A 13,266-nucleotide genomic window follows, 5' to 3' on the forward strand; every position below is an offset into this window, starting at 1 on the left:
TCCTATCAGGTCTTTTTGGTATACGGTTTAATAATTCTTACAAATATCTATGAAATTAATTACAAATAACGTGTTTTACCTGTCTGATCTCACTTCCTTTACAGTCAAATTTATCTTAATCCAACATAGAGCCAGAAATTAGGAGAAATAACAGGGCGAATGCATAGTAGAGTACAGCAGTACACTGAATTATAATAACCTCAGGTTATATTAAACACAGTGACATTTTGGTAAATATTAGGGGTGTAACAATTTTTAATACAGAATAAAAAAAAAAGACATTCTCAGTGATCAAAACTAGGTCTCTGAGCGATTCCTAGTAGGTGGGAATTTACGAGGGTTGGGGTTTATGATATGGACACACCCACACCAAATTTTCTGCCTTTTACTTAATTCACCTGCATCCTATAATAACTGTATATAAAAAAGCAAATAAATGTCGTTCTGCATAATGCTAAGCTTGATAGGAATGCAGTGAATATTTATCAAGGGAAAATAGGTGCCCGAAAATGAAAAAAGCACTTTCGATGCTTGGCCGAAAAAGTGAAAGAATAAAAATATATTTAAGTCATATTGCAGTGTTTTCTCTAAAATTAGGATTTTTTTCTTTTTTTTTTAGGATCATTTAACTAACATGTGACCTGAGTAGCACTACTGAGGTAAAAATATATTTTTGAGGTACTGACTACTGAAATAAGCTCAAGATTAGAATAGCTCTGCTGAAATCAATTAATGATCAGAATAGCTCTGCTGAAATAAATTCATGATAGGAATAGCACTGCTGAAATAAATTCATGATTAGAATAGCTCTGCTGAAAAAAATTAATGATTAGAATAGCACTGCTGAGGTAAATGTATAGTAGTTCATTGGTTTGTCGGCTGGGATGTTTAAAAATGTTGAGTGTTTCATAAATATCGTCACCTTCCTAAAATAGTTGACTTTTTTTGCCTAGATCATCTTCTCATAATAATGCTGCATGGTCACATGTAGTAAAATCACCTACACTCTCCATGATCCTTGTTGTTTAATGTTTAATTTTGTTTAGTTTGGGCAAAAAAAATCCTTTCATTGCATCTCCAAGTACTGATGTACCAAACCAAACTAATGCTAAGCAGCATCCTGCTGCTGGCTTAGTGACTTCCTGGTGTATCTCAGGGACGTTCCCTGCAGATCCCTCTCAGAGTGGGTACACACTTCACTGCACAGCTTAGTATCTGAGCAACAGCTGGGAGAAAAATGCCTCAGATCACGTCGAAGAAATGCACCGGTTGACACCCAGACTAATCGGCGTATGTAAGCATCTTCAAACATTGGCTCGAGGAATAATGAAAGTGTTTGTGAACAAATATTTTTTTCGGAAAAAGAAGCGAGAGGGAATGTGAATGGATTTAGTTCCTCGGGCCATTTGTTTCTGTAGCCAGCAGTGACCATTCTGCTCTTTCTGGGAGTGGGAAAGGGCTTCTACACAGTTCTGGGAAATCTGAGAAAAACACCCCCAGGAATGTTATCTCCACCAATCAAATTATATCATCCATAACTTTAAAACCAATAAAGGTGAAGGGAATATTATTGGCCCCGTTTACACAACAGGGATAAATGTTTACCAAGACCACGCTGCAGTGTTGTTTTTTATTTGATGTTTTGCTAAATTAGAACCAGGATGTTCGAAACACCCTGTAGTAACGATTCAACAGTTGCTGTTGATTGATGGGTCTTGTCTTACATTCACGCATGCCTCCTCCGATACATGTAAGGTCAGCCACAACCACTTTTTGAACAGCCACTAATGCAGCATTATGAGGAAACCAGTGCAAAATGCCAGATCACAGCTCTGATACAACAGCGCACCATCTAGCCACCCAGAGACAGCATGGCCAACTGTGCTCTCTCAGGCTCCGGCTGCTGTTGGCAAAGCAGCATAACCAAGAAGTTGAACACATGGTCCCTGGGTCATGGCTTCAGCGCCTAAGCCCATTTTACCCTTTTGCTCTACCATTTGGTCCTAAGAATCACTGGCAAGATGGAGGCATAAGCGACCAAAAAAACAACAAATTTGAGTATTTTCTTTGTTAAAATGTGCGATAATCTCTATTGTAATATAAAAAACATTGCTAACTAACTTTACCGTTTCACCTTAAATGGTGCAACAGGCGGCAGAGGCTGCAGCATTTAAGGTGGAACGGAAAAATAAAATAAAATAAAAGCTAATAAAAGTTCATATTAGCTCCCCACCACATAGGAAGTATGCAGTAGATAATACTAATTAATTGATTCACCACCTGCCCCTTCTAAAGACATACGTTTCCCTATAGTTAACTAGCTATCCAGCAGCTAGGTTGCTGAACTTAGCGCCCCATTGCTTTATATCTGTATCTGGGTAGGGGTGAAAATTAGAAATGGGATTGGAAGTCTCAAACCAGCACAAACCAGTTCAATTTGTGATTATTTGATCCACGATAGGGTGAATCCTTAGACAGCCAGTAAATTAGGTGGCCCCTACACTGAGAAAAAAGGTTATTCAGGGTTTTTTTGTCAAGTGTTTCTGTACAGAATAATATCATTGTTTCTCCAATGTTCTCCATGTTTTCAATACTATACAGGAGCATTTTTTGCTTTGAATATGTTGGCAACATAAATAAAAACCTTGTGAATGAAGTGACCTTATGTAACATAAGAAAATAAATATCTGCATCACTATCAAACACAAAATGTTCATATCATTCAAATGCATGCCCAAATGCAAGGGAAACAATAACCAAACAGCTGTTTATTTGTCAACTGTGACTAAAGCACTGTTTTACTAAAATGTTTGCTAATGAACGTCACTGTTCATTATCAGTCTTGAGAATTCTGCGCTCTTTAAATCAGACATTGGTGACAAAATGTTCACATCGGTCAAGCCCTAATCATCACACACACTCTACCAATTCAACGACCTCCTTCGTCAAACAAAAGCTTTCCTTTATTGAGCGTCCATCCTGGAGTGCCGCCTGTTTCCCGCCAAGTCTCTGGTCCTTTGTGGAGCCTCTGTGAGTCTACACGGCCACGGTGGTCGGCGAGGCCACGGGTGAGGGGGCAGCCTGGGGCGTGACCTTAGCCAGACGATGCTCTTTGTTTGGGGAGCAGCTCCGGCCGCACAGCTGACAGGAGGCACAGCAGGAGTTACAGCAGGGCAGGAAACGACACACACTCACCCGCCACAGGAACCAGCCGGGGGACCAGCAACACCAGCATAGCACCACAGAGCCGGCCGTCACGCCCAGAACCACGTACAGGGCCAGCAGAGAGACGTACGTCTGCGAGTCTGAGAGAGAAAACCATGGGAGAGACATGACAGGATTACTTGAAATCAAATGTTTACCACAAATCAAACTGCTGATTTCAGTTTGTCAGGGTCTTTAGGTATTATAGTATGTATAGTATGTGACTTGCACTCGCCATAGTCGGACGCCAATCAGCAGCGTTATGCAAGTTTGTGCATAATCTCAATAACTGTGCATATAGTCTACTGCATATTTTCTGTAGGAATGCTGAAAAATTCCTACTGTCTGGATTTGGACAAATACAGCTTGTTGCACCCCTTTTAAGGAGGCACCTAAAAACCCTTAACCATATATTTTTTTTATTAATAGCTGAAATGTGTCAATGAAACATACCAGTCCTGCTTAAAATTTGTATATGCCTGTATTTCCTAAATTTTAATAAGCAATTTTATTGTCATAACAGGTTCAACTGTGCTATAGGTGTGGATGATGAGTCTGTGTACTTTGGTACGCATTTTTTACGCAACTTTTTACATAAAATACTAAAATGTGCTTTATTTATGCTTATATTTCTTTTTTAATAAAGCTCTTAATAATGTTTTTTCTCAAAATGGAAAGACAGTTGATAAATGTTTCTTTGTTTTTGGTTGAAATGTTTTTGGTGTACATAAGCTATAATTATAATGTGTCACTCCAACCTGCCAAGTTTCATTACTGCTGGAGTATATTGCTCTACTTCTTTTCAGCACTTGTGGACTTTCCAAATACAAAGAGCAGACTTGGGGCTAACCAGCGTAGCATCTATTTGCAGACTCATAAATTGCACAATGGTTTTAGGGCGCTATCGGATTCTGGTCTCTACAGCTGACAGGTGATTTATGGCTGTGTCTATAGGAAGATACAGTGAGCATTCACGCGTTCCCCAATTAGCTTTATCACCTTTGTCATTCACAGTTACACCATTCTAGTGGACATAAAAAACACAAACGACCAAAAGAACAGCTGCAGGCGGATGGGCGGCCATTGCTCATTGTCATTTATTTTAAAGTGCGTCATCCATTCACGTTTCATTTAGATAAACAAAGAAAACAAAGAACTTGAAGAACTCTGTATGTAGGGGCTGGGAATTAAAATTCAGTTCTTTGATGACTATGACTGCATTTTTTTCGGTGGTGGTAGATAGTAAAGAAGTAAATGCACCTCGATGTGCTATTACAACAGGACAATGCTCATCCACATGCTGCTGCCCTCTCAAGAGCTTGCCTTAAAGACGCAGATGCTATGCCATGGCCAGCCACATTGCCAGACCTATCCCTGACTGAAAATGTGTGCACTGCAAAAACAATAATCTAAATTTAAGGTATCTTATTTTTTTCTCTTATTTTGCTCTTATTGTTTTATTAGTTTAGGAATAATGATCTTTATCAGACTTAATTCAGATTTTTTTATTTTAAGCAATGTAAATTTAAAAATAAGCACAACAAGTCATCAATCAGGTTATTCTGATTCTTGTGTCCAAATTTAAGTCAGTAAATCTGTTATTTTTGCTTGATTTAAGTCTTATTTCATTCATTTTGAGACTTACTAAAAAATGTGCACACTCCATTGGCAGATTTGTTTGCTTAATATATGAATACAGCTCTGAAAAAAATAAGAGACCATTTAAAAATGATTTCTTTGATTTTAACAAGTTGAAAACCTCTGGAATATAATCTAAGGAAAATGGATGATCACAAGCCATCAAACCGAACTGAACTGCTTGACTTTTTGCACCAGGAATGGCATAAAGTTATCCAAAAGCAACGTGTAAGACTGGTGGAGGAGAACATGATGCCAAGATGCATGAAAACTAGGGATGCAAATGATTAATCGACTTTAGATTAATTGTCGATCAAGAGGTTGCTCGAATAAAATGTATTACTCGCGATTAATCGCTAGAGGGCGCTACTGTAGTAACTTGAACAGAGCGTGAGAACGAGAGGTGAACACGACTCGCGAGAGACCAGGGTTGAAAACAAAATGAAGCGGGCGAAAATAAGTGCGGTGTGGGACCATTTCAACAGTGTTAATTTAGGCAAAGAAGTCAAATGTTCTCTGTGTAATGCGGTATTGAAATACAACAGTTCCACTAGCTCACTCAGTTATCATTTGAACGCCGTCACAGTTTCACTGAGAGCGCGAGCGTGTGATGAGAGAAGGGCGGAGGACATTACAGAGAGGATATGCAGCATGATCAAGACAGTTGACGGTACAGGGTTTCAGGATCTCTTTGCATTGAGGATTGTTGAGGATTTCCTAATTAATAGCCTAGATGCAGTTTCTTCATAATCTATAGGCTCAATAATAATCTGTTTGGCTCTCTATTTAATTTCTTCTATTCTTTTTTTTTTATATATATGTCTAATGGTACAAAAACGCAAAAACTGATCCTTAATTTATTTCTTTTTTTAAATTAAAGAATGTATTTTCTTATACCATAAAAAGTCTGCTTTCTTTTCCTAATGCATAATTACTTGAGGAATATATAATATAATATAATACAATATAATTATCATAATATAATATATACTTTTTGAGCTCAGTGTTTTAACTATTTAGCTGGTATTTTTAAAGGCCCTATTGAAACACTAAAATTCAGGTAAAAACGCCGCTTATCAATTAATCGAAAGTCGATCGATAAGATCAATCAACTAATGATTAACGAATTAATCGATAATTTGCATCCCTACTGTGATTAAAAACCAGGGTTATTCCACCAAATATTGATTTCTGAACTCCTAAATCTTTATGAATATGAACTTGTTTTATTTGCATTATTTGAGGTCAGAAAGCTCTGCATCTTTTTTGTTATTTTAGCCATTTCTCATTTTCTGCAAATAAATGTTCCACTTCCTTCTGGGTGCAATTATTTTTCTAACAACACCTTGTACAGTTCTAAACTTGCATCAGAAGAAGTTACATGTCTACCTGTAATAGAGTCCAAGTCGGGGATGGCATTAGGCCCACTACACTTCTCCAGAGGTGTTGCCCTGAGGGTAGGCAGGTTCAGCACGGTTGGAGAAGGAGTCACTATGGGTTGACGGGCAGCTGCTGTAGACAACAAACCTGAAACATACAAAAGAGTTAAGGTATGACTTCATATTTAATAATGTTAAGCTATAGGGTTCTGAAATCTAGAAAATGGAAATAATAAGAAATATATATACAGCTCTGGAATAAAATAAGAGACCACTTATAAATTATAAGTTTCTTTGATTTTACCAAATTGAAAGCATCTGGAATGTACTCAAGAGGAAGATGGACCAGGATTGGCAAGTTATCCAAAAGCAGTGTGTAAGACTGGTGGAAGAGGACATGCCTTTTACTTTTACTCAAACATATATCTATAAATAGCAAAATCATAGAAACTGATTCAGAGACTGAAGTGGTCTCTTCATTGTTTCCAGAGCTGTATATTTGTTTTTATTTTTCTATACTGACTGAGGCATCCTGGGTAGTCTTGCAGGTCTGTTCCGTCACCGCAGTTGTCGAGTCCTTTGTCGTCGTCACAAACCAGACTCATGGGTATGCACTTTCCATTACGGCAGTTGAAGTAGGGCTCCCCACTGCATTCAGACTGATTAAACCCTACAGAGCCATCATACAGTGACAATGGTGTCAAAAGTATTCACCTTCATTACTCAGGTATAAGTATAGATAGTAGAGTTTGAAGTACTAATGTGAAGTATAAACTCAAGCTTTTTACTCAAGTAAAAGTGTAAAATTACTTTAAGTTACAAAACTACTTAAAGTATAAAAGTTAAATTTAAATCTTAGGCCACACAACAGGGTCCTCCCCAAAACACATTTTTCTAAAAACCATAATAACTATAATGTTATATTAAAATGTTAATGTTGATAAAAGTGGGATGCACTAGGCTACCTAGTGTTTCAGCTGCATATATGCCTACTGTAAATGAATGTATTTTAGTAGAATATATATATATTAAAGACGCTTAGTTGGACTGGAGTTTGTCTGGAGTTCTCTTGAGTCTTGCACAGATCATCTTCATACTAGGCTATATACGTCTTGGGGGGGCTTATACTTCTCTACATCCAATCACAATCAGATTCACTCTATCTGGATGGAGAGATTTATCTGGATAGGGTTTTCTTTTTTTTTTAGCACATGCACACAGGCGACACAGACTTTTTTACCCAAACATGTGTGGGAAAGAGAAGGAGAGGAAGACAAAGGTGCTATCCTAGTGTGCATAATGTGATTTAAATGCATATTAAAGTGCATATGAAATTTTTGCAACTTGGGATGTCTGCAATTATTCCTCGCCATATAGACCATCTCGCCCACTTGTTAGGACTCCCACAGGTTAAAGGTTGAAGGTTATACCCTATTTCTTACCCAGTCTGAATGATGTGAAGTCTCCCACGAAGTCCACCCGGGGCTGGGTCCCTCTGGTCACCAATCGCAGGGTCAGATAGGGCCCAGTCGACAGGACCGGACGAGGCGGGCTCTTGCCACACAGCGGTGGGCCAATAGGGGGTGCCGTTTTATCCCGTCCATCGTAGAACTGGATATAGGAGCCAGCGTGGCAGGGGTCTGCCTCTGCAGCAGCACCCTCTCCAGGAGTGGGCTCCATTCGAGTTTCAGCCCGGGTCGGGCCTAAAAACGGTGGCCCCTTGGCGGACTCGGGCGAAAGAGGCACGGGGCTGAAGGGGGACACCCTCAGCAGGCTGTAGACGAGGAAGAAGCGGAAGTGGAACTGCACCTTGTCCCGGGGCGTGGCTGACAGCATGGTGAGGTGGCAGTCGGTGCCTTTGGTGACGAAGTAATACTTCCGTGACTCTTGGTGGGATCTGACGACCATGCCGTCCGCCTGAACCGTCTGGCCGCAGAAATCGGCCACATTCACTGTGGAGACATTTACCCACCCATCAGATTAATGTGCATTCCACAGTCTTTTCCTACAGTGATATAAGACTGTACGTGCAGAAGACGTACACAGACATCTGCGCCTCTCGCCTGACCTACTGTACTCCTCCGAAACGAGAACCCAAAGCAAACCTTAATTGTTTATCTAGCAAGACCACAAGGGGGAGTTGGCTCTGCGTCCCCCCATCTGTGGCAAGAACCAAATAATAGGAAGATTTATAACCGCTCCAGGGTTTATTAGCTTTGTCGCCAGGGGTAACCGGTGAATCCCTGATGCCTGACTTCTTGGAATGTCCTGAGAAAGCCTCCATCAGTGGGAAAGAAACAATACTTCAAAATATTCCGTAACCATGTTCCCTGAACTGAACTTGCTAAAAATGAGCAGAGCCAGAATGGTGCGTTCCTCGTAAACGGCTTTACTGGTTAAAATAAAAAGGCACAAGCCTAAATCCAATGTGGGTTCCCACTAGTAATCAAGACCAGTAAAACCACAATACAGAAAGAATTGTAAGTAACCAAGTGTAATCGTAGGGCATAGTGGCTAGGAACATCCATAACATTAAAACCACCTGACTAAAATTGTGTATATTTCCTATGGGCCACCAAAACTTCAAATGATCTCTAAATGATGGTGTTCTGTGGTATCAGGGTATCTGGCACCAAGACTATTGCTATCAGCAGGTCCTTTAATATGCCTTGTAAACTGTGGGGTCAGTCCCTCAATAAGCATCAATAAGCCCCGGACACGCTGGGTCACCAACTGTCCTTCATTGAGCACTAATATTTTGGCGATGTTCTGACCCTGTGTCTCAGTCATCTAGATATCAAAAAAATAAAAACTGTCTCTGGATGAAATGGTTCAGATTCATGCTGCAAATACGTATGCTGCCAATATGCTGCAATATCATCTTCAACAACTGACCATTCACTTGCTGCCTAATTTATATCTCCAGCTCTTGAAAGAAGCCACAGGAACCACAGCATCAATGATATTTACTTCACCTCTCAGTGATTCTAATGTTATGGCTGTTTAGGGCAACATAAGTAACATTACATCCACAGGTTTCAGGTGGATTTAGTCACAAGGTAAACATATTTAGATATATGTTTAAATATACACTTTTTAAAATAAATTTCAAAGGACAAATATTTTCATTTTTTTGGATAACGAGTTTGTCTTTATAAGGGTAATATATTAAAATATAAAGTATTCTTCAAATATGTTTAATGTTTTGAGTAATTTAAATGCAGTAAATTAATACAACATTATAATATATAGATTTGTAACTGTATGTATTGTAGTTAGTTGCAAATGATTCTAAATTGTTTGCATGGAATAAAAAAAACTATTTAGATGATATCATTGATTTATTTAAAAATTTGAAAGATATGTAGATATGAAAACATTCCTTTAGACTTAATTTTAGATGTAAATCTCCTGTATAATATACAATATAATATAATATAATATAATAATATGTTAAAAAAAATCTTAAAATAAAAAAATACTTGTTTTATTTTACAAATGAAAAATGTTAAAATGTGAAGGTTTACTTTAAAAATATTATTTTTTTGTTCAGATGTTAATATCATAGAGAAAGAAACAAACCATGCTAAATAATTTGGTAGAACAAAAGCATATTAAGCTAATAAACCGTGTATATTTAGCTAAAAAAAATTGCTATATTAATAATTTCGTACCACAGAAGATTGTTAAGGTCATAAATAAAATCGACTGTACATTTGTTATTTACATTCCCAATATCAAGGATTTTGTACCACATAAAAAGGTGTAACGTTACATTTTACTTTATAAATTTGCAATATACATATTTTTAGACACTTTATTTTGATATTATTAAACTAAAACCACCAGAATTAACGGTACATTCTCTATATAAATTCACAATATTAATTATTTTGTGAGTGCATATATTATATAAAAATATATTTGTGTGCTATTTTAGCTTCTTAAGCTAATTACAGCTAATCACAGTGGCGGGAAAAAAATAAACTCTGAATTAAAGTTGCGCTGCTGTTAAATGTACCATAATAAGTATTTAATTATTATTTTTTATTTAAAGATATTTATGTAGCCTAAATCTAGATATGTGGGTTTTAATTATTATTAAAAAGCCACAATTAACAATTAACTAGGGGTTTTAGAATCAGACTAAACAAAAACTCTCTTTTTGTAAACTTTAACTAATACATGTGGGTGATCCAGGTCCGGTTAATTTAAAATCCATCCCAGGATTTACTTCCAACCGCCGCAAAGGCTCTGCTGCAGCAGAACTGCCCGTGCGTGTTGGAACGAAATTCCGGAACGGATTTATACTTTAGCCAACACCAATAAAGAAATCCTTGATAAATCTCCAAAACTGAGCTTCCATCTTCATACCTGTCTCGATGGCGTGAGCCCTCAGTGCCATTAGGCTGAAAATAAGCAACCAGCCGGGCAGGAGATGAACCCGCGGCCGCTCCGGCTCCCTGCTCATCCCGCTCCTCTGAAGTTCAGCTAAGACTCCAGAACAGGGTCCACGCTCTCCTTCAGCTCCTCCTGAGAACACACTGCTCCATGCTAAACCTCTAAAACTGACCGCATTTCAGTTTATACGGGAGAACTGAGCCAAAAGTGGAGGGGTGAGGTCTTCAGAGGAGGGGCAGCAGAGACCCTGGATGACTCCATTCATTGCCACCATCCTCCATCCTCTTGTTTAAGTGTGTGTGTGTGTGTGTGTGTGTGTGTGAGATCCTGGTTAATAATTTCAAACAACATAGGCCTACCTCTTTTTTTAACCACTAATAATACATATTATCCCAATAAAGCCCATGTGCATATGTGTCACAATTGAAGGATGTGAAAAGTATTCACATGCATTACTCTGTAGGTAGAAGTATATGTACTAAGGTTTAAAATACTTCTTTAAATGCTGAGGTACCAACTCTTAAGCTTTTTTTTTAAAGTGTAAAAGTACTGGTTTCAAAACTATTTTAAAGTATTAAAGTAAATGAAATGTAAGGACAAAAGCTTAGGCAGCACCACAGAGTCCTATAGTGCACTACCCTTCCTCATTAAAACATATTTTCTAAAAAGCCACAATGACTATAATGTTATATTAAAATGTTAATGTTAATAAAGTTGGGATGCACTAGACTACCAAGTGCTTCAGCTGCATATATGTTCATTGAAAATGAATGCATTTTAATACAATGCAAATATATTCAAGTTATATCTTAGTTGTGACATTTCCAGAGCTCGAGTTCTCTTGAGTCTCTCTGCACGGGTCATGTTCATACTAAGCTATATACGTCTGCTATGCTCTTGCTGGAGTGTGGGGGGCGTGACTTGATGTGCAGGTGTGATGGATCACAGTATAAACCAATAGGGAGTCGGAATGGTATATGTTTATACTTCTCTACATCCAACCACAATCAGATTCACTCTATCTGGATGGAGAGATTTATCTGGATAGGGTTTTTTTTTTAATGATAAGAGTCCGGAAATTAAACACAAACCAAAATTAAATAGGAGTAATTAGGCTATTTTTAAAATGTAATGAGTAGATAGTTCAGATAATTATGCAAAAAAATGTAAGGAGTAGAAGTAAGTCTGTACGTTTCTGTAGGAATTCCCCTGTAAGTATATAGAGCTGTGTAAATGTGACTAAGAACTCTTGACTCTCTGCTGACTCACAGGCATTTAACTGACCCCTCATAACCTAAGTTTTAAAGGTAAGTTAAGAGCCTTGTTAAAAGGCTTTATTTTATAGCTGCTTCTTTATTTGTAATTTTGACACTTTCAGCTTGGGGACCTTATCAGCTTAATGAAAACCACTGGGAATATTTGCTTCAACAAATTAATATAAAGACTGCAAGTATAATCGGTTTAAATACAGTGCACTTCAACTGCTTCTGAATTGTTTATTTTAAATTCATTGTGATAATGCATCTTTCTAAATATTTTTGGACAAAACTGAATGTATGTATTTGTATATATATATATATATATATATGTGAACTCACTGAAAAGTTACTTTATTTCAGTAATTCAGTAACTAATTTATTATATAGATACATTACACAAAGTGATCTATTTTAAGTGTTTCTTTCTTTTATTGTGTTGATTATGGCTTACAGCCAATGAAAACCTAAAAGTCAGTATGTCAGAAAATCAGAATATTAAAGACTGTGTATATCTGGACAGAGCATCGTCTCTCAAAAGTGAAGCCACCACAGGTCGGGCGCCCCCTGCTGTTCGGTTTCAGAAAGCTGTGTAACCCCACCCATCCCCATAGGTTTCAATGGCAAAACAGACAACTTTCAATCACGTTTTATTCCAACATACTGCACTTCTACATCCAATATTTAAATGTAACAGCTACTGTAACCTCTGCTTATATTGTCAAATTTTTATATCCCCACAGAATTCGTTTTTTAAAACTTTATTCAGCTCTATTCAAAAAAGGTGTGGTTATTGTAAAAGGGCTGGTTATGGGTAGGACCAATAACAGACCGTCAGCTCCGGTCTGCTCCGCTCTGCAGCCTGAGGCAGCCCTCAGGGGCGGGGTTATTTAAATGAGTAGGCTGTCTCTCCACAGTCTTTCTCCCTCCTCTGGTCTCTACTGCGCAGACTCGGGTTTCAGGATCGCCAACATGGCGGAAGATTTTGGCTTCATTTTCAATGAATGAATGGGAACGGAGACACGACGTCCATCTTTTTTTACAGTCTCTGTATAAGACCAATTGGTACTTTTGGCACTGTGGGCAGTGTGTCAAGTCCTGCTGGAAAAACAAATTTTCAGTGATATTTAACTTTTTTGAGATGCACTAGCAACTATGTACTTTTTTTAGTAATCAAATCTAATTAATCTATCAATAATACTATAATACTATTAACTATATTATTTGCAATATCTGAAATAATGTAAAACAAAATGGTTATTTAGCAAGAAAAGCACTTTTATTACAACATTAGAAAAATTGTTTCATAAATATCAAATCAGTTTGGAGCTCAGTAGCAAAAGCAGAACGAGACTCCCTACCTAGGCTGCCTAGTTAGGTGACGTGTA

The 13,266-nt window shown here is 37.8% G+C and overlaps 1 protein-coding gene across 1 annotated transcript; it reads right to left on the reverse strand.

Annotated features, from left to right (window-relative positions):
• Positions 1-623: 623 nt before the first annotated feature.
• On the reverse strand, positions 624-11,070 carry ldlrad2 (low density lipoprotein receptor class A domain containing 2). Its single transcript, XM_007254537.4, has 5 exons — positions 10,596-11,070; positions 7,664-8,173; positions 6,745-6,891; positions 6,232-6,369; positions 624-3,305 (listed from the first exon to the last, which is right to left on the reverse strand). The coding sequence occupies exons 1-5, from the start codon at positions 10,690-10,692 to the stop codon at positions 3,037-3,039; spliced, it is 1,161 nt and encodes a 386-aa protein (XP_007254599.2). The 5' UTR covers positions 10,693-11,070; the 3' UTR covers positions 624-3,036.
• Positions 11,071-13,266: the final 2,196 nt, after the last annotated feature.

This window comes from Astyanax mexicanus, chromosome 24 (assembly GCF_023375975.1).
Source record: "Astyanax mexicanus isolate ESR-SI-001 chromosome 24, AstMex3_surface, whole genome shotgun sequence".
In the NCBI taxonomy this organism is placed as follows: Eukaryota; Metazoa; Chordata; class Actinopteri; order Characiformes; family Acestrorhamphidae; genus Astyanax; species Astyanax mexicanus.

What these genes read in the sequence shown, in the direction of transcription:
- ldlrad2 (XM_007254537.4), bottom strand. Translation starts at nt 10,692, where the DNA reads ATGAGCAGGGAGCCGGAGCGGCCGCGGGTTCATCTCCTGCCCGGCTGG. An exon ending in CTTCACATCATTCAGACTGG is followed by an intron (nt 6,892 to 7,663) that starts GTAAGAAATAGG and finishes ATGGCTCTGTAG; the next exon opens with GGTTTAATCAGTCTGAATGC. An exon ending in AGACTACCCAGGATGCCTCA is followed by an intron (nt 6,370 to 6,744) that starts GTCAGTATAGAA and finishes TGTATGTTTCAG; the next exon opens with GTTTGTTGTCTACAGCAGCT.